Here is a 23,712-nt window from a genome sequence, read left to right on the forward strand (position 1 = left end):
GTGGACACACACACACACACACACACGCATACACACACATAACTCCTTATTTATTTCTAAGATCCTAAGTACTGATTTACTGACTTGACAGAATGTCATTTAAGATACAGTCTCAAAAAAAGGAGCCACTTTCCTTGGGTCTTAATATTGTATAACTAAGTTTGTTTTGCAGATGTTCCCCAACATGTTATGTAACTATATAAATGGATAAAACATATAATTAGCAAAATTGCCGCATCACATCAGCCCTTTATCAACCCTTAATCCTTAAATAGTAGATAATTGACTAATACGAGTCACCCGTCTTTTCCTTGTCCGTACAGCAAGAACTGGTTTATTTCACACTGAGCCGCGATTCTTGCTCTGGCCACACAGTGGCGCTGGAGCTGCTGCTTCAGCGCTGCAACGAGGTGCAACAGTGGGTGATGACTGAAGTGCTGCTGTGCCCCACGCTCTGCAAACGTGTGCAGCTCTTTAAGAAGTTCATCAAGATCGCAGCCCAGTGAGTAAACCGCCAATTCACAACTCTAGTGTTATTCAACACACTACCACATCCATCTACCACACTACCAAACTCCATCTACCACATCTGTAGCACATACACCTTCAGAGCTTAGTTTACACACCGCTTTGACTGAGAATTCATTCTGTTGAGTCTCGGGGAGTTTCTCCTTGACACCGTCGCATCTGGCTCGCTCATTAGGGATACATGCATACTATATCCTGAATTGATGTTTCTGTAAAGCGGCTTTGGGACAATGTCTATTGTTAAAAGTGCTCTACAGATACAACTGAATCGAATTCAAGCCTTCTACAAAATGATATGTTTTACCTCGAGGTTTAATACCGCCCTTAGAGTTCAATTATGTGTGAGTTTTAAATAAGCACGATTTGTTTATTACTCAGTTAGACGGAAGCATTCTTTATTGTATAATAAATGATTAATTTCATATTAATTGCACATACGGTACGGATGCAGTAGGTCAAGGTATGCATGAAAGAAGCTGAAGTATTATGCTCTATAATATTATCTTATAGGTCTTATGTAAGAATACTTTTTATGCTTGACACATTTTCACATCTGTTTCTCACTCCTAGTTGTAAAGCGCAGAGGAACTTGAACTCATTCTTTGCCATTATAATGGGTTTGAACACTCCAGCCGTCAGCCGACTGACTCAGACGTGGGAGGTATGGAGGCAGATCTCACAATCAATGCCTACACATGTGCTCTTCCATTGTAGAATTGAAATTGGTCTTGTATTTCATTATTTTACAATCTCCCCATTTTCCTGTCTTTTTTTAATTTGTATTTTTTTTAGAAAGTTCCTGGGAAATTCAAAAAGTTGTTCTCCGAGCTTGAGAGCCTGACAGTAAGTAACTGTAAAATGTTCAGTAGCTTCACATGATGATAGCAGAGCCTCTGCGGTTGCTAGACAGTGGTACAGAGTGAAGCCATATGTGCAGGGAATATGCCACCAATCACTTACTTACATAAATGAGTACATAAACATGTCTAAACATAGCTTATGACACAGAAATAACACTGTGTATTTTCAGGACCCATCCTTTAACCACAAAGCCTACAGGGACGCCTTCAAGAAGATGAAGTCTCCCAAAATACCTTTCCTACCTCTGCTACTGAAAGGTGCTTCCGTAACCTTCATCTCACACCTTTAGCATAAAATATTGCTCTCTGGTATAGACTTCGGTGCCCTAAACAAACCTTTTGTCTCCTGCTAGATATTACATTCATTCACGAGGGAAACAAAACGTTTCTTGATAATCTGGTCAACTTTGAGAAGCTGGTAAGTTAGTTAATGACAAACCTGTAATCATTCACTTATTTACACAGACCTCAGCAGAATGCACTTAATACTGACGTGATGCTTCTAAACTGTTCTTAACTCCACCTTCCAGCACATGATGGCAGACATGGTGCGGGTCATAAGACACTGTCAGACAGACCACATGGGTAAGTATCAGTGCTGAATCTGAATATTTGACCAATTTTAAGTGAATTTTAGCAAAATAATTTAGAATTCACGGTGTTTCCATCAGTGAATGCTGATGGAACAACAGGTGGGAAAGGTGATGTAATGAAGAGTGCCAGTCAAAAACAGTCAGAGAGACTGACATTTAATGCCATCAGTCTGAAGTTGCTATATTTAGCTGTCATAATAACAATAATAATAATAATAAGGCAGGGTGGCACAGCTGCAGAGCCTCAATTGCTATCTTCAGGTCACTGTCGAGTTCCACATGTTCTCCCTGTGTCTACATGGGTTTTCTCCAGGTTCTCCCATTTCCTCCCAGCTCCCAAATACATGCAAGTAGGTTGATTGGATGCTTCTGGGTGTGTTCCCGCCTCACACCTGTTCTTGAGCTAAGCTACAGATCTTCCACAACCTTGACCAGGATTAAAGTTAATCAAGATGTATGAATTGATGATAATAAATCATCATCAACAACATCATTGGGGGGCACGGTGGCTTAGTGGTTTGAATCCTGCCTCCACCCTGTGTGTGCTGAGTTTGCATGCTCTCCCTGTGCTTCGTAGGTTTCCTCCAGGTACTCTGGTTTCCTCCCAAAGACATGCGTTGTAGGCTGACTGACATTTCCAAATTGTCTGTAGTGTGTGAACTTGTATGCAATTGTGCCCTACGATGGGTTGGCACCCCGTCCAGGGTGTGTCCCACCTTGTGCCCTAAGTTAACTGGGATTGACTCCAGGCTCCCCTGCAACCATGTGTAAGATAAGCGGTACAGAAAATGCATGGAGAATCTTTATTTATATGTTTTGTGAAGGTCACTTTACAAGTAATTACAAGTGAACAAGCGTATAAAATCAAAGTATTCAATTAATATATGCTGGAAGAGGATTCAATTAAGCTAGAAAAGGAAGGGGAAAGAATTATAAGGGGGAAAAGGTAGGAAGGATATAGACATGTTTAGATGGATTTTTATTCAGGCTTCAAAATTGGCATAAAACAAGCAGCTGGAAAGCCCACGTTACTGTAACATGGTTTGAAGAATACATGAGAAGTCAGTCTACTTAGTTTCTTATATATAAACTTACACGATGTCCTACAAATGCAATAAACAGTGATCGGGCCCCAACTGAGTGGTATTATGAGTATAGATTGAATCATTACTGTAAACTTAAGTAAGACTCAGAATGAGTAGGAGTGTCTACTGACTTGTTGACACTTAATATGTGCTTTCCATCTTTAAGGAACCATGCTGAACCAGAAGGAGAGTCCTGATGTCAAAGCCTACATCAACTATCTCCACATCATCGACAATCAGCAGACTCTGTTTGAGCTTTCACACAGACTGGAGACAAAGGTCTAGGACACATACGTTTGTGTGTCTTAATTAATGTGTTTCAGTGACTAATGAGAGAAGAGCTGATGCCATGATCCCTCTCACATTGCCAAGACACTGTACAGGAGGCAGTAGTAACATGGACAGCCACAAGGGGGAGAGACCGAGCCTCGCAGACTGCACAGATCAGAGTAGGAGAGAATCACAAGGAGCCAAGGACCTTTAGCTTTTTACAAGTACATAAATGTGAAATGGCACTGAAGAATCTGGGATGGCTATTACCCAAGCCAAGGTAATAAGAAGGTATTACAAATCAAATGATAGGTCGGAGTACACTGGTCTCTTATTAACAAGCCTGAACCTAAGTCACAGGTCTGAGGTAACGTAATGGTTGTACAGGAATGTGTGATGCTTTGCAATGATCACAGAAAACTATTTCCAGCCTTAGACAATCAATAAATGACAAATCGGAAGACAACAGTATTTGCTGTATCTAGATTATTTTCAGGACTTAGCAATAGTAGCAACAAAAGTAACCAGTAGCTACGTTTTTCGGCCAAACCAGTCATCTGGTTGCGACATCAAAACACGAAAAATCAGCAGAGATTTTGGTTATTTGTATCTAATGAGATACATCACAAATTTAGCATAATACTACTGATTTAGTCATCATGCATCAGGGTTATACTGTGAGTGCAGAGCAGCATTATACGAAGCACATTTATTTATAGACTCCTTGTAACTTACATGTGCGTTTACATCTTAGATATAATAACGGGAACTCTGGTTAGTTCAGTATGAATTAGTCGGTATAGTGAGGAGGAGGAGGGAGGTCTTCACCTCAGAAATGCAGTGTGTGTGGTACGTTTCAAACCATCCTGGTCTCTATGATTTGGCAGTGCCGTTGAATGACCAGTACTAAATGTGCATGTTTAAAAACGTGTAAACATTGTAAATAGATTCAATACATTTTCTGAGGTTTTTAATTCACAGCAAAGCAATACATTTGTGTTCATGCCTGTTTTTTTTTTTAAATCAATTTAAACCAACCAAAAAAACAACATTAAAACTTAGGACTGTTACATCACTGCTTACGAATGTCTTTATTTTCCCTGTCTTGGTAATGGTTTCAGGCTTCAAAAGGTACTCTCTAAGCACACATGCTAACTGCCTGAGTGGATTACAGAAGTCTATTATAGCTCTCAGTTGAAATGAAACACTTATAATGGGTACTGAAATCTCAAGAAGAAGAAAAAAAATCCTATGTGAGTGACACATCGGGGATTGTAGGAGGCCACAGGAGGAAGCACATTCCATACGCATTGTAACAGTCATCTTGCTTACTGTTTGTCTCAGCTGGAGCAGGAGCCTAAATGGCCGACCAGATGCTGTGACAGAGCCCCCCGCTGTGCCATTACTGCCTGCTGTGAGTGTGCTGCAGCTCAGTGAGAGAAGAGGCGCTGCGGTACGGCCTACTCAAACCTATCATTTCCTCTGCCTGCTCTGCTGATCTATCATTTCCCTGTCCTTTCAATAAGAGCCTTGACACCCTCAGAGACTGTGGGAAGATCGCACAAACAATCCACATGTCACACACATAAGCTAATGATCCTATTATATTATATATTATATTATATTATATTATATTATATTGTATTAGCTGTAGAACTTAGCTTTGTACTCATTCACTGAATGTCAAATATTCAAATATTTCATTAGAATTGAAGGAGTTTTCTTTATTAATAAATGGCACTTAATTGAGTATATAACATTAAACCGTATCACATAGAGTAGACCAGAAAAATACTGCGAGTTAAACTGCTTCAATTAAAATTACAGCATACTTCATCTCCTCTCATCAGAAAATTTTCTCAAATCAACCATACCTTCTTTTTCAGCTTGACAATGGTGCAATTAATTATTAAGAAGCACTTAAGTGCCTCGTAGTAATGTAGAGAAAGTAGTGTGGGCTGTTCACTCAAACAGGGTTTAGCAACAGGGCCACTCCTGCCTGCACCCACTTGACAGGTGGGTGGCGTGTTTTGAGGTGGAAGCTCCAGATGAAAGTGGGACCACGGAGTTTGGTTTGGTACACTGGGCATTCGTAGGTGTTCTTCAGCTCCAGCTTGTCAGCAGGTACCGCTCGGATATACAGCACTGGCATGGCCGGAGTTAGGTCCTTTAACACAGCCTCTGACAGCACCCCTGCTGACATGTCCCATCGAGCACCTGCCCACAAAACAGCATATTCAACATCAGCTTCCACAGAGCCTCATCATGGTTTATTAAATAGCCTGACTGTCTCACTTACCCTCCATATAGAGCCCATGAACGTAAGCACCCTCTCGAGGTGGGTGGCCATAATCATCCTTTGTTTTCTTAGTCACGTCCACGGACAAAGCCATCTTGTCAAGTGGCCACTTGTTCTTACGTGCTATACTCTGCATGATCGCTGGAACACAAAAGATCATCTCAGGCATGGCTGGAGCTTGATGTGTGTTTGTACTGTATGTATATATGCAGGCACTTTTTTGCACTTTAGGATGAGCAAATGTCCTTCCACTGATAAGAATACGTAACAATTTGGAGATTTGGGAGGGCTTTTTTTTTGTGTGGCAGCATGAGAAAACCCTTCCCAGGCACAAATTCTGACATGACCAGTTTAACGGACTTCAAATTGGTTGTTTATGCATATCTCAACAAGAAGTAAAGCCCAAGCATTTTAAAATCTGGTTTGAACCGAAACTAAAACCACATTTAAAGATTCTCCAGTGAAAGACTACCTGTGTACCTCTACGTTTATAACCTAATCTACTTACAGAGAAACAATATAACTTTAAAGAATTATATTTACTTTTTACAATCACATTTAAATCGGTACAGCTTTAGTTTTAAAATACTGAACCTAAATTGTATTTAAAAAAAATAAAAAATAAAAATCAGATTAAGGCTAAGGTTATAATACACAACATGTATGTGGTGGGTGTAGAGGGGTTATACCTTAGTGGGCATTAAATGTCCTCACAAGGTTACTAATATCTGACAAGTTTGACCTTGTGAGGAGGTCACTGCTTTTTTTTTTTTTTTTTTTAATCTAGGCATAGCATTAATTAGCTGCATTAATAATTATGCTAATAGAAGGTCCTCGCAGGGATAGTAAAACAAACGTGTGCGCGCGTCACTTGTTTACCGGTCAGGAAAGATTGTGGGCTGAACAGTCCTGAGAGCCACACCACAGCCGGAAGCACAAAGTCTTGAGTCCAGGTGTCCAGCTCTCGACACTGACTGAGGACATCAGTGAACCTGGTGTAAGCATAGTGTAGAGGAAAGCTTTAAAACCCACCATACTGAAACTGAAACGTTCTCTCCTCCCATTCTGCCATATAAATTTAACAGGTTGATGAAGTCTGTGTACCCCTGGGCCAGCGTGTTCGTAGAGGGGTGGGTCAGTCGGCTCCAGCTGTCAGGAACTCGGTTGTAGTAAAGAGCCATCTGCAGAGTCTCCATGTCAGGAGAGATGCTTAACTCACCCTAAGAGAAAGAAAAGACAGTATACACATTCTATCAGAAATGTTATACTAGCTTTTCAACATCATGCTTGTTAACCTATAAACCGTTGACACTGATAAGTACACTCACACTAAATGTCACAAATAATGAATGCCTACTGTATACTCCAAGATAAAAGGTTACATCTAGCACCTTTAAGGGGTCTTTCAGTTCCTGCTGGAGGAAGTCTGGGACAGTTCTAAACAGAATCCTACTTACAGAGGGTTTTTTAGAAAAGGTTCAAACTGGAATCCTGTAAGAAACCATCCCCCCCCCCCCCCCCCCCCCACCACGCCCAGAGTGTCTGTTTCAAAAGGTTATTGAGGTACCTTCAGGGCCAGGTCCAGCTGTGTAAGAGAGCTGTGGATCTCAGATATCAGCAGGTTCATGCGCTCACACTCCTGTAAACAGAGCAGAACCAATGGACTGCGCTCTGTGGTTTTAGTAAGCAGCTCAGACATGCTGTATTTCTCAGGCAGCTTCTCCAGAATGTCATCAAGCACACTTTTCACCTGAGGTCAGAACACGTTTATTTAACAATGTGATTATAATTTGGATTTATTTGAAACTGGATTATTTGAAAATAGATACTAAAAGCAATGCAGTAGGAACAGGAAACATGAGTGTTTTCGACCTTTTCCTCCACACTCTGTGCTGCTTCCTCTCCCACTGAGTCTCGGCACTGCAGTTCTAACAGGGTGTTAAAGAGAGTGTTGGACGTGCCGGTCATAAACTCGATCTCCGCATTGGGATGCAAACCGTAGAGACTTGGATTTTCCTCTGGCAATCTCTCATCCACATAACTGTGATAGCCAGTGTAGTCCAGATCAGGAGGAACTGAGAAGCCAGGGCAGAGGAACAGCTCTCCTTCAAACTAAAAAAGAAATACATAAGCACCCACTACCACAATCATATTCATATCCATTGTGTGTACACTTTTATTTCTTTAGCCATTCACCATGCACAGTGAAGCATTTAATTTGCATAATTAGATAATGGACTGAACCATGTAACCCACTGAAGCATGACTGAACCATGTAAACCACATAAAGGCTACATGCACAAGACAAGCTCCATTTGATTTTATTCTCATCATGGTCACATATCCATATTCAATGGCAAACCAGTCTAGGCCTACATTTGAAAGTATATGATTTGAAAAGATCATATGTTTGTATTCAGGGGCGCATGGGGGCTGAGTGGTTAGCACGTTCACCTCACACCTCCAGCGTTGGGGGTTAGATTCCTGCCACTGCCCTGTGTGTGTGGAGTTTGCATATTCTCCCCGTGCTTTGGGAGTTTCCTCCGGGTACCCCGGTTTCCTCCCCCAGTCCAAAGACATGCATGGTAGACTGACTGGCATGTCCAAAGTGTCTGTAGTGTATGGTGTGTGAATGTGTTACTGTGCCCTGCAATGGATTGGCACCCTGTCCAGGGTCCACCCTGCCTTGTGCCCAATGCTCCCTGGGATAGGCTTCAGGTTCCCCGTGACCCTGTAGGATACGCGGATTAGTTCAGCAGAAATGTCCAGCAGAAATATTCAGTAAAAATGAAACTGGAAAAGGATACGCGGTATAGAAAATGGATGGATGGATGGATATTTTTGTATTCACATGACATGAGAATATACACCTAACCAAAATGTACACAGCAAATGCACTTTATTTACCTTCCCTTTTATCCCACATCACATGTCTCAGCCAGTTTTTCTATCTTTATATCTTACACTTACAGGCATTCACAATACATTTATGTCTAATCTGGGTATCAGTTGCAGTTGCAATAATCTTGTACAGGATGAAAGTTGCTGTGGGACTACGGGATGATAATGCAACAGTGTGCACACTTGAACCAGACTTAATGAGACCCAGGTAAAGGACAAGCAGGCTTGATCACTACAGGAACATAAAAGGAAGTGTTCTAAAAGTGAAGTGATCAGTCAAAGACATTCTCAGTTTGTGATACACATTCCAGTAAATAACGATACCATCAATTGAATCACGATTAGAAACATAAGAAAAGGAGGCATTTTTAAAATGTAATACAATAAGACACCACTAGGTGCCACCAGGCAACCAATCAGTTACACTTCTTTTAACTCTAAACTTAAAAAATTTCCTCAGACTTTCTTGCACCTTATTATTAACCCAAGCCAGGCCCACACTGGCCATCTGACGACTGATTTGGCCCGCTGCAATGCTGTCAAATTTATTTATTTATTCATTATTATTTTATGGTCTCGCGTGTCCGATGCACTCAAGCGATCCTTTCCGAATACGGCATTTGAGAATAAATCATGAATCTGTTCATCTAACGGTTTATAAAAAGAAGCATCAAAATGTTCGAGTGCAGCTCAGTCTCATCTGTAAATACTGTAGCTTTGTGTTCGCAAACCTAGCTCAACAAATATTAACCACAGTTTCACTACTAGCAAACATTAGCACTATCACTGTCGTCACTCAAAAAATATGATAAAGGACAGCATTATCTACTGTATAGTTATAATACTAACCCATTTAGCAGAAAAATATCCAAATTTACATACAGTACATATAGGGAGCCCTCCATGTTGTTATTTGAAATGTTGAAATTACAAATACAACTAGGGCAAATAACAACGACAAAAAAACAAAACCAAAAAAAAAACACTTACATAAAAGGCAACATCATGTTCAATATTAGGATTTATCTAAATAGTTATTGTTATTATGCAGTTAGTATTGTCCTATTAACAGATATTTTGGCAATTTAGAAAATGATGTCGCTCACATGTGAGGTTGAAAAAAAAAACATTTATTTTTCACAATAAGGTGTAGAGAGTCAACCTGGCACTAGTTTTGTTGCACTGGTCACACTTCAGGGTCAAGCTTTAAATTAAATACGCTTTAATATATTTGTATGAAAATATTTTATGGTTAAATCTCAGATATTTTAAGTATTTTTAAGTGTTTATAAAAAAATAAAAAATAAAAAAAAGACAACAACACGCACATTGCCCTAATGTGATGCTTTAAAGAAATTTAGATTCTGTGATTCCAACAATGTGGAGACAGTTCTGTTCATAGCAGCAGACATGGTAAAGAAGTGACAGGTACATGAAAAATAGACAAAAAGTCTTTTGTTTACCTCTCCTGCATTTCATGTACTTTTGTGATTGAAAAGTAGAGTGTTACTGGCAGCTTTGCACTTGTGGTGTTTTTATGGGATGACCATACTATGTGTAATAAATTGAATTTAGGAAAGAAAAAATAGGGTTGTCAGTGGTTTCAAAATTTGCTGTGAGTGAATGAGGTGGCCTGGACGAGTGTGAGACTCCCGGCCTGAAATTATGTCCCTGTCCGGCCCTCACCCAGGCTGTATTTGAGGACATAGGGTCATTTTTGTTTAAATGAAACACAAATAAAAAATAAAAAAATCTCACCATCCAAATATAGACATTACAATATTAATAACAAATGAATAAATGAAAGGCCGAATTAGTTAAGTAAATCACATCCAACATATAAAACAAACAACATATTTAAACCACCAATGGACACAAATGAATTGTTCATGGTCTTAGCCACGCCCACTCAGTGAACCATGACAGTCAGCATGGCAGAATGATCTTAACACAGGGCTTAATCTTATTTCTCTTCTGGAATTGAAGCAACGTAGCAGATTAACTCCTTCCTTTTTTTTTTTTTTGTCGGCATACTCAGGGACCTGTGTGTTTTTTTCCATTCTGTTCCACTGGCCACTTTTAGGTCCAGTCTTCATAGTTTTCTTTCCTTGTCAGTTTACTTCTTAGCTCAAATAGTCACTATCACTGATGACGATCAAGGTCTTGGTAGCTAGCTAATATAAATACTCCATGTTGTAAACTAGCATTTGTTTGCTAGCATGCCATTCGTTCTCTTAATATGCTCAGTATCTGTTTTTCAATAAATACACAGCCTACATAAATATATCAACGATTATTAAGTACCTCAGTGCATTAATTATTAATCACTTCAGTGCTTTATTCAAGAATTTACTGTGAATTATTGAAAGATTTATTTATTAGTGGATTATATTAAAGTATTTATTGTTGGATACAATTCTAAAAGTTCTGCAGCATGTTGAAGGATTTCATATAAGGGCTGGGCTTGTTATAGGATGATTGGTTCTGATTGGACAGCAGGCCTGCATGCTCAGAGCATTGCGATTGGACTGTAGTGCACATGGAGGAGCTTTTGAATTAGACAAGAAAAACAAGTTAGATACATTATTCTGATAATGTCCTTGCTACTAACAACCACAATCAGCACCTGCTGCTGCAGCGCTTGTACTGATGGGAAGTAGTCTAATTATACTTTGTGAGATACAGTTGTGGTCGGAAGTTTACATACACTCATCATGAACTTGAATGTCATGGCAATGTTGGGCTTTCATTCATTTATTTGAACTGTTCTTTTTCTGGGGCAGACTGTTTGTACAACTTACATCTTTATTTAAAAATAAAAACAATAATTTGGTTCACAAGTTTTAATTCATTCAGGGTTTTTCTGTAATCAACACAGGACCAAAAATATACATACAGTACACCTAATATTTAGTTGAATGTCCCTTAGCAAGTTTCACCTCCAGCAGACGCTTTTGGTAGCCATCAACCAGTTTCTGGCAGGATTCTGGTTGGATATTTGACCCCTCTTCTTGTCAGAATTGGTAAAGTTCAAAGACATTTGTTGGTTTCCTGGCCCTGATTTGACTTTTAAGCACAGTCCACAAATTTTCGGTAAATTTGTGGTAAATTTTGGTAGATGTCTTGGTTAGCAGGAGGTTATCTATTTCCCTAGTTATTTTCTGATCAAATGTAGTCTTCGCTGTAATAGTAAGAACTTTAATGCTGGCTAATGCTTGTTGGCTAGCTAATATGCACAAAAGGGTTATGGAGGGAAAAATATCTGTGGTTAATCAGCTTACTCTCACACTGATAATTGAAGGGATTTTATTCGAAGAAAATATAAACCCTTGAAACAAAATATATACATGGGGCACAGTTATTGGCCCTCTTGCATTTAGTACTTTGTGCCTACAACCTCCTCTCACATAACAGTTATAATGCTTGATGAGACTGAAAAACACAAAGAAACCAGAATGCACAAACTTCCCAGATCGTCCAGGGTCCCAAGTCCTCTCTTGTGGACTCTCTTCTTCAGCTAATACCACAAGTTTTAAAACATACTTGTGTTTATTCCAGCTCAAGTTGTTTTAACCTTCTTAATCATGTTGAACCATGCAGATATTATTTCTACCCTACGCTGCTCTATAAATATCAACACAGTTTTGTCTCACTTCATTTGTGTGTTCTGTAATCTTTCCCATGTTGATGAATGAATAATTTGGGAATGGGATTTTAGCCTCTGTGTCACCTCATATTTATACCCACGTGAAACAGAAAGTCACGGATCACAGGTTCACAGTTCCTAAACACTCAGGTGAAGTTAAAAAAGCCAGTTATAAAAGGGAACACGTTTCTCATGCATTTTGTTTATATGAATCCAAAGGGGTGAAAATAATTGACATGTAGCTTTGTTAGAAAATCATTTTGATATGTGATATTAGAGCAAATTTACCTCATATTTTTTCAGTGTAAGACTTTTTTTCCCACAACAATATGTTTTTGTTTTTTTTCCCAAGGGTGCCAATCATTAGAAAGCTGAGGAGCAGGGACTGTATGTATTTATTAAATGATATACTTAAGGATTCTTGATTTGTTTTAATTTGGCATTCTCCTTCCTACATAGCTGAAAGCAATAACCATGATAATTGGCTTCTGTGAATGCACAGAAGCCAATTATATTTTATAATTATTATATTGTTAACAGTACTTATGTAACAGTGAAAGGACTTGCTACAAATTCCAGTTGATCATGAAAAATCATCATTATATCTGTTAAAATTCCAGAAGCAAAATGTACTGTATCTGCCGAATTAGGAAAGGAAAAAAAAGTGACAGGGTTGTGAAGGGACAGAATATGTTTTAAAATTGAATTTGCCGTATATATGCTTTATATTTGTATCTTTATATTTTGCTGGGAGAACTTGTACATTTCTAAGAGATTCTTGGTGCTACAACACCACCATAAACAATATAACTGTTTAGAATAATTCAAATAATAATTGGAATACATAATCTTACCATTTTTGGATTAAGGAACTCCTGTATATACGTGCGGCAGAGTCTCCTATCCCAGTCATCAGTGATGTGTCCTCCATACATGATCTCTCCTACCAGATAACACAGGTCCTCCCATGGCACCTCAAACAGAAACACAATCAGCATTAGCTTTCCTCAATAAAAATGGGCCCAAATCTCTTTTATGCATTTACTTTGCCATTACAACCTGTGCATTTCATAAAATATATATGGTGTAAATATACATATGAGACAGGTTTACTGTGTAAACCTGTATTATGTGGTATTTAAATTGCACACTATTGTTTTTTACTGTCTCGAGAGCAGTCCTCATACTTTCACAGTGTGTTCAGTTACAGCTAGTCATGTCAGATCATACAGTACTGGGATCATGTGAGAAAAAAAAAACCCCACAGTGATGTGGGCGTCTCGAGGAGAGGAAAGGGTGTGAGTACGAACCTCAGAGCTGATGACAGAAGCTGGCAGTTCACAGTCATTTGTATCTGTATTGTTTTGCAAATTGCTTCCTTCATCAGGCCTAATTGCAGTGATCACTTATGGAGTGGTGCGAGATGTCACGCGCACTGTGTGTAATTACATTTAGCGTGACGCTTCATTGGCCGCCTAATGAATCCCCTGTATACGCACGTACAGGTTAGTGTTTGGTTAACATAATGAAGGACATTCGTTTCTTGTTTTTTTTTTTGTTTTTTTTTTGAAGGGAGGGGGAATTGTGCAGGCAGGATAATTGTTTGTGACCAGCGTGATGCAGAGAAGACAAAAACCTATTACGAGATCTCACAGAAACGGTGAGAAGTGAAACTGTCCTTGCTCTCTCTCTCTCTCTCTCTCTCTCTCTCAGGTGGGAAAGAATGAACCTTTTTTTTCCATGTCAAATAATATCAAAGCCAAATTCGACCAATATCATAGAAACAGACCAAACACATTTTTCAACACACTATTTAAAAGATGCATTTTAATTGCATTCTAACATCTTCTCAGTGTTCGATGTATACACTGTACTTACTTTTGAATTAACCTCCAGGTAGTTATACAGCACATTAATGGAGATGGTGAGGTCTTCGGTGTTAAATGGGTAGCAGCGATTCCAACCCTGAGGCCCAAACTTCCTCCTCTCACTGACACAAGCATGGAAATAGCAGAGAGAGAACAGGAGTGCTTTAAACTCCTGCTCGTGAGAACACATCTCCAACGTTTCCTATCAGGAGACAGACAGACAGACATGAACTGGAGGTTATAATGAAATACACTTTAATATTGACAGGCATGTGCATAAAGTCATACAATATTGATATGTGTGTAAATATAATCTACATGCACATGCAGCATTTTTCATACTCTAGGACACATATGTGTCACGTTCTGGACCTTTCATGTGGCCAAATTGTGTCCTATTAGACTACAAAGTCCTGAAAACTTTAGTAATGTGATGTGAAAGTAAAGTAATGTGATTTAACATTTTTTGAAGTCTGTCGGTCTCTATACTCCACTGATCCCTGTTTATGCTGACATTGGTGGGGAAATAATTACTGATTATTTATATTCTGTTGGGTAAACTGCTTGTTGTTAATGTATTTTTATTAGGTCATTTACACATTTTAAAACGTTGTCCGCTATTATCTGTACAGAGTGTGTAAGCACTCTTCTCTGTTTTGAGGATGTGACAGTGCATGAGCATCGTGACCATTTCGACAGACTGCATTTGATTACTAACTGCACGGGCTTATATGTTTCACAATGCCAGGTAAGTATTGAAAAGCCTGATCAAACGGTGGGGGGGTTTAGAGACCTTCAGGCAGACTACAGATATGGCCTTTAAGAATGCACGTTTTTTCACACGGTATCACGCGATTCGTCACGTGTGATCACGAGGTATATTGCAGGCAAGGCAGATGCAGTTTCTCATCAAAACTTATGATTAACCTAATTTAAACAAGTTTATAACTACAAGATTATATAAAGTGAGCGTGATCGAGTCTCGTAGTACAGGTACAATAACTATACTATTTAAGTTAAGGAGGTTTTGCATGTGTGCTAGGATAGTGCAGTGGTAACATGCAGGTTAATGATTCCTGTGACTGTGGTTCGAGCCTCTGCAAAACGAATCGTTTTTAAAATGGCCGGGTTTTTTTTTTTCTTCACTGTAGAAAGTTCATCTAGGTAATACTGAATGAATTCCGCATGAACAACACTGACTGGCAGCCCATGCCACTTAGAAAGCTTCAGTTGATGGACTATAAGCAAGTTTTTTTCACTATTAAGTTTTTTTTCACTATTTAGCACAATTATTTAGTCTTTTTATTTTAAGGATCTAATAAATTGCATATATAAAATTATTTTATTTACAAGGGTCATGCTTGTGATTTTCAGGTTATTCGTCATTTAGTACAACTTCTGCCCATCAAATCAAAACAGACATGTCATGATGCTTATTTATTCAGAAAAAGAAATAAATACAAAAATGCTACTTTAAATTTGAACTTTGAGAGCATCCTTAAGCAAAGAAATGTGGAAGTACAAATCAGTAAAAATATATTCAAATACTAAACAAAAAGCATGCAAAATATGTATGTTTAATAATAAGTTGTACACAAAGTTTATATGCATACTTAAAATTCTAGTATGCATATTTAAATTCTAACATGGAGCTCTGACCTGGCTGAAGTTGTGCAGTGCGGCATGCAGGCTGGCATTCATGCCCGTCGGTGGTTCACTGGTCAGTTTGAGCGCATTTTCCAGGATGCCTCTGGGAAAGATGTGCTCTTCAGGTCTGGGAGCAGGTTCTCCGCTCATGAACACTCTGTACTGTGGGTGAGCTTTTCGCCCTGTACTCTCCAAAAGACCTTCCAGATGATCCAGCCAACGCTCCACTAAATGCACATTCTGTTTAATACAAAAAGGATCTCTGCATAGTCCTTGAAAATGACTCTATGCTAAAGAATCACACTTTCAGATTTTGCATTGAAACAAACTGGCTTATCCAGGACTTATGAGTCCTACCATAAATACTACATGGAAGAGTTGCAGAAGAGTGCTATAGTACCTGGAGGATGACCCAGTGGCCTTTTGAACCTGCCATTTCTAGAGCCTTCTCAGCCACACTCTCCTGGCCCTGTCCCAGTGAGATGTTGTGAAGGTTTCCCCGGTCTATGGAGAAGCCCAGCTTCAGCCCTACACATCAGATTCAACACAACAAATAGTTAAAGGAGCAGTTTGTCATTTTTGCAATGAAAACAATGACAAGCCCCTATGACATCCCAACACCCAAGCCCTCTTCTGCTAAAACGATCTATAGCTGACGAATTCCTTTTTAGGGCAAACGTGCAGGCCTGACTCCTGGCTAATTCTGTTCATTTCCAGGCCAGAAAAAAAAACCCTGAAATGAAGCTAGACATATGAACTATATGCCAATATTGCAAATCACAGTTTCTTCAAGATATCTTTAAAGTGGTTTAAATACCTTTAAACTGTTTAACTGTTTTGAATACCATTCAACACTTTTAAAGTGGTTCAACGTAAAATATCTGTTACTGTCTGTGATTGTGGAAAGAACACATTCATTATAGCACACACCGAGTGTTTCCACATCTTTCAATGGGTTGACTCCAGGAGACAGGATAAAGAAGACTGGTGTTGAAGGACTGCTCTCCTCATAAGACTTCACAAACTCTATCCTGGTTGTTTCCACATATCTGCAGCCTAAACTCTCCTCCACAAAGTTCCTACCATTAAGTAAACACATAAATACACACAAACACAAAAAAAATACTGACCACTGATAAATTTGTATATCACTTAATCAGTTTTGTATATACAGTACTGTGCAAAAGTTTTAGGCACCCTATTTTTTGTATAAACTTGGTTATAGATTTTTTATTTGATGACTTCTACATTATTGAGCCAACTCAAAAACATGTTAGATTCCCAAACATTAATATTCCAGCACAAAATTAAACGTTACAGAAAAATGTTTTGTATGTCAGTAAAGAAAGCAGCATATTAAGTGGTAAGAGACATTTTTCAGACAAAAACACAATGAAGGCTGCTGGATTTTGCTACAAAAATAAGAAGGAAGTGCGACAGTCAAAGTCTCCAGAAGAACCGTGACTGGTTCTGCAAGATGCTCAATAAAACTTACAGCTCATTTCCTTATAAAACTGCACTGATTCTACCTGAGACTACTCTTTTTTTCATCACACCAAATATTGCCTTTGTTTCATTTATTACTGTTTATTTCTCTTTATAGTATTTTTTAATGGAGAAACATTTTATTGTATTATTTTGAAGGCATTTTTGCTCTACAGCATTTCTTTGCATGTGCCTAAAACTTTTGCACAGTACTGCATGTAGGCTAAAGTGTCATTCATGTGCAAATAATATTTACATTCTCATGGGTATTGTCTGTGGCCTGTGCATCGTAGAGACGTTTAAGTGGCACTGTAAAAAATTCCCACCTGAGCGCATAGCTCATCCTGTCAGGTCGCATGGCTCTGAGGATAATGAGTCTCTGCAGCGTATTTTTCTTCTTCCAGTCCAGAGGGAGGCGCTCTCTCTCTGGACACTCAGATTCCACCAGCTTCCTCCAGCGCTTAGGTGAGCCTTCTACATCCCGGTCCAGACCAAGAAATGCCTCCAGTACTGACAGAGCCTGAGGTGGAGGTTAAGATTATATTAGTACTACTGTATATATAGGGTCTCTTCAGATATATCAAGGTAAATTTTACACTTTAAACTTCTTAATACCACTTTTGGATGAATTAAATTTTTTCCATGTTTATGATAGTTCAACATGCGAGTGATCCTGTATTAACAGGAATGTGGCAACATACATGAATGGGAACTGATTACAGATATACTGTGTGCTCAAATTATGAGTGGAGAGAATAGCAGGAATTTGTAGCCATCTACTTGATTTGGTTTCTTTACCATCTCATTAATTAATTTATATAACACCGAGGAAGTCTCTATTCAAATGTCACCACAGACAGTGTGCCTATAAAGGCTATATTATTAAAAATCCAAACTACTCTTTAAAAATTCCAAATCCAGAAATATGTTACTTAAATTTATTTTATTTTTTAATATGTCTACGCTCAGATAGTGTTTACCTTGATGGCTCCCCAGGCCCCATCAGACAGGAAGCTGACAGGACTTCCACTGCTGAACTCCACTGGGAAATGCAAAAGAAGATCAAGCTCCTCTGATTCAATGGCCCCTTTCATCAGGAGAATCTAATAAAACCAGATAATTATGATTAAAACACAGTGCCTTGGTATGACGTGTATCTTTGTTTGGCATTAAATAAACATGACCCCATTCTTCATACATAATAATAATAAGTGGATAAGTAAATTAGTTGGATTGGACTGTTGACATGAATTCAAAGCTGTTTTGGAATACAAGTCACCTGTATGCTCGCACCTGTTCAGAAGCAGCTTGCTCAATGAAAAAAATGTAATTGCTTTAGAAGTGTTCTCCGTAAGGAATTCCTATATGTAACCATTAAATTCCTCAACTCTAATAATAGTGAGAGGGGTGCACGGTGGCTTAGTGGTTAGCACATTCGCCTCACACCTCCAGGGTCGGAGTTTGCATGTTGCATGTGCGGAGTTTGCATGTTCTCTCCGTGTTGCAGGGGTGTCCTCCGGGTACTCCTCCAGTCCCAGTCCTCCCCCAGTCCAAAGACATTCATGGTAGGCTGATTGGCATGTCCAAAGTGTCCGTAGTGTATGAATGGGTGTGTGAATGTGTATGTGATTGTGCCCTGCGATGGATTGGCACCCTGTCCAGGGTGTACCACGCCTTGTGCCCAATGCTCCCTGGGATAGGCTTCAGGTTCCCAGTGACCCTGAAGGAAGGATAAGCGGTATAGAAGATGGATGGATGGATAATAATAGTGAGAGATGAACTGACAGTACAAAGTCTCCCAGTCCCTTTTGGATATTCTCAGTTTCCTTATAGAAAGACAACTCAATCCTGCGACCGTAATCAAATTCACGTTCGAGACCCAAAGACCCAATTTAAAGACCCAAATTAACTTGTTTTGAATTCATGTAATGATTAGCAGTTTTAGCATACGTAATCTCATGTTGTATTTGTTAGATGTTATCAAATAAAAATAAATAAATAAATAAATAAATAAAAATTTTACAAACAGGCCCCAGGTTTACTCCCCAGGTTTACTGTGGTTGTAGGGAGGACAGTACATATACATAGACAACAGCAGGCAAGACAGCTGCTACACTCACAGGGAACTGCATCGTGCTCCTTCCCTTCTGTCAGAGCTTTGTCAGTGGTGACAGCCTGAGGGAGAAGCGTGCTTTGACTCTGAGGGTTAATCAATAGAAACGGGGCACGCTCCTCTGACAGGGCCTAATTGAAGTTAATGTAGGGGCAGAAAAGTGCAGTGATTGATGTAGATGATCGGGCACTGGAAAAGGGAGGGAGGCAGAGAGGTAGGGGTTTGTAGATGTGCCAGTGTTGCGCGTCCCCCTCACCTGGAAGGCAATGTGGGTCACAAAGGTTAGTCTGTCCTTCTGGAAGAGGCCCTGACTGGTGTACACGAAGACGGAGTAAGTGACAGCCTCGGTGAGGGAGTGGACACGCACTGCCACATCTTCATCTCGTGGAGTTTGCTCAATCGCTTTGTGGAATACTGCACTAAAAGCCTACAGATGTGATGGAGAGCAATTAGAATGCCATACATTTTTCAGCAACTAAAACTTAAAAATCTTTAAAAAAAAACAAACAAAAAAAAAACGGCTTTATTTGGGCTGATCTCTGTTGTATTTCATTTTAAAAAAAAGATATAGATAAAAAATGGGATATCAATATAATGTAGTTTTACCTTAAATGAATACTGGTACATGGGATTGATGTTGTGTAGCTCTTTAATGATAAAGTAAAGAAGAGTAGCTCTCTGTGCTACAGGACGGTAGAGCTCACGGGTCTCGTTGATTTTCATTTCGTTCTCTCTAGCCTCTATGACCTGCGCCAGACACATGAACATTTATACTCACATACCCACCCACATATACAGTCAACAAAATGATGTGTTCCCCGTTCTGCTAACCACTATAACAATTCTGATGATTAAACAGTTAACACAATTGATGGCTCTATGATCTTCAGACTGTTATGCTACAGCATGAAGACAGTTTTGTACTTTTACTGTATCAGCAATCCACCAGATACAACAGTGTCATAAAATGCGTCACAGGATTCTCCCACCTTGTTTTGGATATGAGCCACAGTGTTCTTTGTGTGTTCCAGCTGCTCCACTAATGCTGCGTCTCGCAGGACGCTACCCTCAGCAGCAGACAACCTGCTCAGCAGCTCATCCTCCAACTTCTTCAGCTCTATCTGACACAGGTTCTGCTGAGTGCTCAGCTCCAGCTGTAATGGGAAAGGAATGACTGAATCATTTTTTCTTTGGAATGACTATAAGCAAGTATTTAGTCAGAGAATGTGCAGTTTGGTGGTGCAGTGTTGTCTATCTAACCTTCATGGTCTCCAGGTCAGGCCTCTCATGGCTGACCACCTGTCCTAGGAGCTGCTCCTCCAGGCCAGCCTGCGTCACTGTGAAGTTAATGAGGGTGGTCTGGGCTTGCAGCTCAGGAGGGAAGTCAGGGTTGGCCAGCTTTGTGTGCAGAAGAAGCCAGAACCTGCTGTTGTACTCACAATCTCTATCCCCCAGCCTGATAAACCTATAGACACAATGTACAGCATAAATCACATTAAGTGGGTGCAAAACACAGTATCATGTGACCAAAACACAGTATCATGTGCTCATTTTCCATGACTAAAAGTGAAAATTCAGCCTCAAGAAGGGCTACATTTTTCCCCCAAAAAATCAGGGCAGCATAAATTACCCTATGAAAATAGCTTACGATCTATAATAACAAGTCGTTTTAGTGTCAAATTTCTAGCTCTCTAATTGGAGCAAAACAGAAAAAGATGACGAATGTAACTGCTAGCCACTACAGGCAAATGATATTAAATAAAACCTGGAAGATCATATTCCCAGCAGCCAATATTTATCCCAATCTGCATTTCAATTAAATCAAGCCTGGCTGCCCAGACCTGGTGGCTTTTAATTTTTCCTCTAATTACCCCTCACTAGTCAGCCAACAGCCCTGGTTCTTACGCCAGAGCCTCCACCAAAGCCCGGGTTTGCTTCAACTCTATATCTTCACAAGACGGAATTAATGTACTATTGATAGAACCATTACTCCACCAAATTAAAGTCCCAGCTGATGGATTGGCTCATGTTCCTCCGTCAGACATGAAAGGAATAATTAGTATTCATTACTTTGCACTCTGCAACATTCCAATTATTAATGAACTTCAGCTGTGGAACCGCACCAGATTCATCACGGCTGCTGCGGCCGGACTGAATTGATCATGGGTGGAGAGCGGACTGTGGGTCACCCGCAGGAATAAACTTATAGTCAGATTAAACACAGAGCCGCTGCCACAGGTCACTAGATACAGGTGTGAGAGTACTTCAGGTACAGAGAATGTAACCTTGATAACTAAATGCTGAAAAAGGTGCTAAGAATATTTAACACATTACACAATTGTTTTGTTTTTTTTTTTTGCTTAAACCACATATTCTTGATTGATAAGTAGTTACTTTTGTGATATCTGTCAAAGGTTTTTATAATGCATAAATAGACAAATGACAATGATAACAGTGAATTATTAATATAAATGTCTGTGATACAACTAAGGTGAAGCACAAGAAGAACCAAAGCTAAGTGCTTTCGAAATTCTATGGTAGCACTTGTACATTTCCATTCTTTATTGATAATGTGGCACCTTCCATCACAACTCAAAAAGTATTTCTATGAAGACTCGCTGTCACTACCAGCACTCTCTGGGAGCTGTCTGTGGATAAAAGTCCACTTGGTGCCCAAGTCCCTCTAGTGCCTCGAGGCTGATCCGTCACTTCAAGAGAGCTGCTTCATATTCAAGTCACACAAAGAATATGAGCAAACAAATGCACATCTATCACCCACCCTGAAAGCAAGATCAATACAGCTGCCCCCACCTCAATTCAACTCACTCGACACTAATTCATCTACAATTTAAACAGTAAGCTATTACATCGTACTAAGTCATATCTGACTATCGGCTTTTCAGCGCTCCTCGTAAGGATGACATGCAAAAAATCATTTGTGAAAAAAAAAACAAGTAAATATATTTGTGTGTTAAAAAAAGAAAGAAATGGCTATACATCCACATGCTTTGCTGGAAGACTGTAGATTCAGTTTCATTACATGTGATGTGAATATAAATAAAATCTTAATATCAGTGCATCTCTTGCCTTCCATTGTTGGTAGTGTTCCTGGCTAGCAGAGGTTCCAGGATTGCATCCAGTCTTTCCTCCACATTCTCAATCAACACAACTTCACCACAGACCAATGCCTGCTCAATCACATCCAAATATCTAGATAGTAAAATAAAATAAAATAAGGGCAAAAACAGAAAATTATGTATGTTGATACTACACTCAGTCTTGAGCTTAAAGTATGTATCACTATGCAGTCAATAAACATCAGTATAGTTGAAGGTGATGCAGAAGGATATTTGTGTTCACCCTTTCTCGCCATGCTGCAGCACTCTGAGTCCAGGTCCGTACAGGTTGCGGAGCCACTTGCCGGCCTGTTGCTGGGGGTCTACAAGGAGTGGCCAGCGCTGGCTGCAAGTCAGGATCACAGCGTTCTCCACAGACAGCCTATCGGGCGGCAGGCCCTGGTTGTGCCAGGCGGCAATGCTGGCTTGCTCAGCCAGCAGCAGGATAGGGTCCAGGCCTTCTGTTAGCGGGATGAGGGGCTGGAACATGAGGTGTGAGAAAAGGAAAACACACAGTGATGCTATTCAGATCAATGCTTCAATGATTTTGGTATGCACAGAAACAGAAGTAGAGCATTCTGTAATGTAAAATGACCTCAAATACATTTTATACAGGGGGAAAATCCTTGAAATTTGAGGAACTTCAGGAACGATGAATCAGATAGAATAAGCCAAATACATACTTTTAGTTCTTTGAGGAAAGACTTCCATGTGCACTCTAGAAGCTGCTGCCTGTAAGGCTGCGTAAAATATCCAGCATAACAGACAAAGGTTGCAGCCAGTAACACATCCCCACACAGCGTCTTCTGCTGAGCCTCCAGCTCCAGCGCAGCTTCTGACCACCGCACATTCTCAGACTGCACACAGGAAGGTGAGGTACACTACCGGTCAAAGGTTTGGAGACACTTGACTGAAATGTTTCTCATGATCTTAAAAACCTTTTGATCTGAAGGTATATGACTAAATGTTTGAAATCGGTGTTGTAGACAAAAATAGAATTGTGCCAATATATTCATTTCTTTCATTAGAAAACTAACATTTTATTTACGTTTTACTATTTTTTTAAAGGGATGAATTGGAGCGAAATATTCAGAAAAGCAGCCGATAAGTGTCTAGTATCGGTGGTAACTCCTTTAATACTGTTTAAAAAGCATCTCAGGGGGATTCCTCAAGAAATCAGTTGAGAAAATGCCAAGAATAAATTTCTGGAAATTCTAGACAAAAAGGGTGTCTACTTTTAAGATGCTGAAATATTAAATTATTTTGATTTATTTTGGATTTTTTATCACAACATAATTCTC

At 39.5% G+C, this 23,712-nt stretch overlaps 2 protein-coding genes across 6 annotated transcripts in view; one reads left to right on the top strand and one right to left on the bottom strand.

Moving 5' to 3' along the window:
* The window catches only part of rapgef5b (Rap guanine nucleotide exchange factor (GEF) 5b), a 48,428-nt gene extending 44,022 nt beyond the window's left edge, over positions 1 to 4,406 (top strand). For all 3 annotated transcript variants that reach the window (XM_017471309.3, XM_017471311.3, XM_053681282.1), the window contains 7 exons: positions 324 to 502; positions 1,099 to 1,189; positions 1,321 to 1,371; positions 1,559 to 1,646; positions 1,742 to 1,806; positions 1,919 to 1,973; positions 3,233 to 4,406. In XM_017471309.3, coding sequence (XP_017326798.1) covers positions 324 to 502; positions 1,099 to 1,189; positions 1,321 to 1,371; positions 1,559 to 1,646; positions 1,742 to 1,806; positions 1,919 to 1,973; positions 3,233 to 3,351 — 648 coding nt within the window. In that variant the 3' untranslated portion in view covers positions 3,352 to 4,406. The remainder of the gene's footprint in view (positions 1 to 323; positions 503 to 1,098; positions 1,190 to 1,320; positions 1,372 to 1,558; positions 1,647 to 1,741; positions 1,807 to 1,918; positions 1,974 to 3,232) is intronic.
* The window catches only part of LOC108267284 (dynein axonemal heavy chain 11), a 63,604-nt gene continuing 44,183 nt past the window's right edge, over positions 4,292 to 23,712 (bottom strand). For 2 of the 3 annotated variants that reach the window (XR_008396659.1, XR_008396660.1), the window contains 21 exons: positions 23,095 to 23,268; positions 22,656 to 22,891; positions 22,383 to 22,505; positions 20,556 to 20,760; positions 20,285 to 20,449; positions 19,902 to 20,042; positions 19,552 to 19,722; positions 18,163 to 18,285; positions 17,509 to 17,702; positions 16,628 to 16,776; positions 16,098 to 16,225; positions 15,710 to 15,937; positions 14,061 to 14,252; positions 13,037 to 13,156; positions 7,508 to 7,747; positions 7,203 to 7,385; positions 6,740 to 6,855; positions 6,515 to 6,627; positions 5,636 to 5,776; positions 5,211 to 5,553; positions 4,292 to 4,882 (listed from right to left, as the gene is read on the bottom strand). Coding sequence is in view for 1 of the 3 variants with exons in the window: in XM_017471301.3 (XP_017326790.3) it covers positions 4,876 to 4,882; positions 5,346 to 5,553; positions 5,636 to 5,776; positions 6,515 to 6,627; positions 6,740 to 6,855; positions 7,203 to 7,385; positions 7,508 to 7,747; positions 13,037 to 13,156; positions 14,061 to 14,252; positions 15,710 to 15,937; positions 16,098 to 16,225; positions 16,628 to 16,776; positions 17,509 to 17,702; positions 18,163 to 18,285; positions 19,552 to 19,722; positions 19,902 to 20,042; positions 20,285 to 20,449; positions 20,556 to 20,760; positions 22,383 to 22,505; positions 22,656 to 22,891; positions 23,095 to 23,268 (3,357 nt within the window). In the remaining 2 variants the exon portion in view is untranslated. The remainder of the gene's footprint in view (positions 4,883 to 5,210; positions 5,554 to 5,635; positions 5,777 to 6,514; positions 6,628 to 6,739; positions 6,856 to 7,202; positions 7,386 to 7,507; positions 7,748 to 13,036; positions 13,157 to 14,060; positions 14,253 to 15,709; positions 15,938 to 16,097; positions 16,226 to 16,627; positions 16,777 to 17,508; positions 17,703 to 18,162; positions 18,286 to 19,551; positions 19,723 to 19,901; positions 20,043 to 20,284; positions 20,450 to 20,555; positions 20,761 to 22,382; positions 22,506 to 22,655; positions 22,892 to 23,094; positions 23,269 to 23,712) is intronic. The other variant, XM_017471301.3, reaches the window with a different exon arrangement.

This window comes from Ictalurus punctatus, chromosome 1 (genome assembly GCF_001660625.3).
Source record: "Ictalurus punctatus breed USDA103 chromosome 1, Coco_2.0, whole genome shotgun sequence".
NCBI classification, from domain to species: domain Eukaryota; kingdom Metazoa; phylum Chordata; class Actinopteri; order Siluriformes; family Ictaluridae; genus Ictalurus; species Ictalurus punctatus.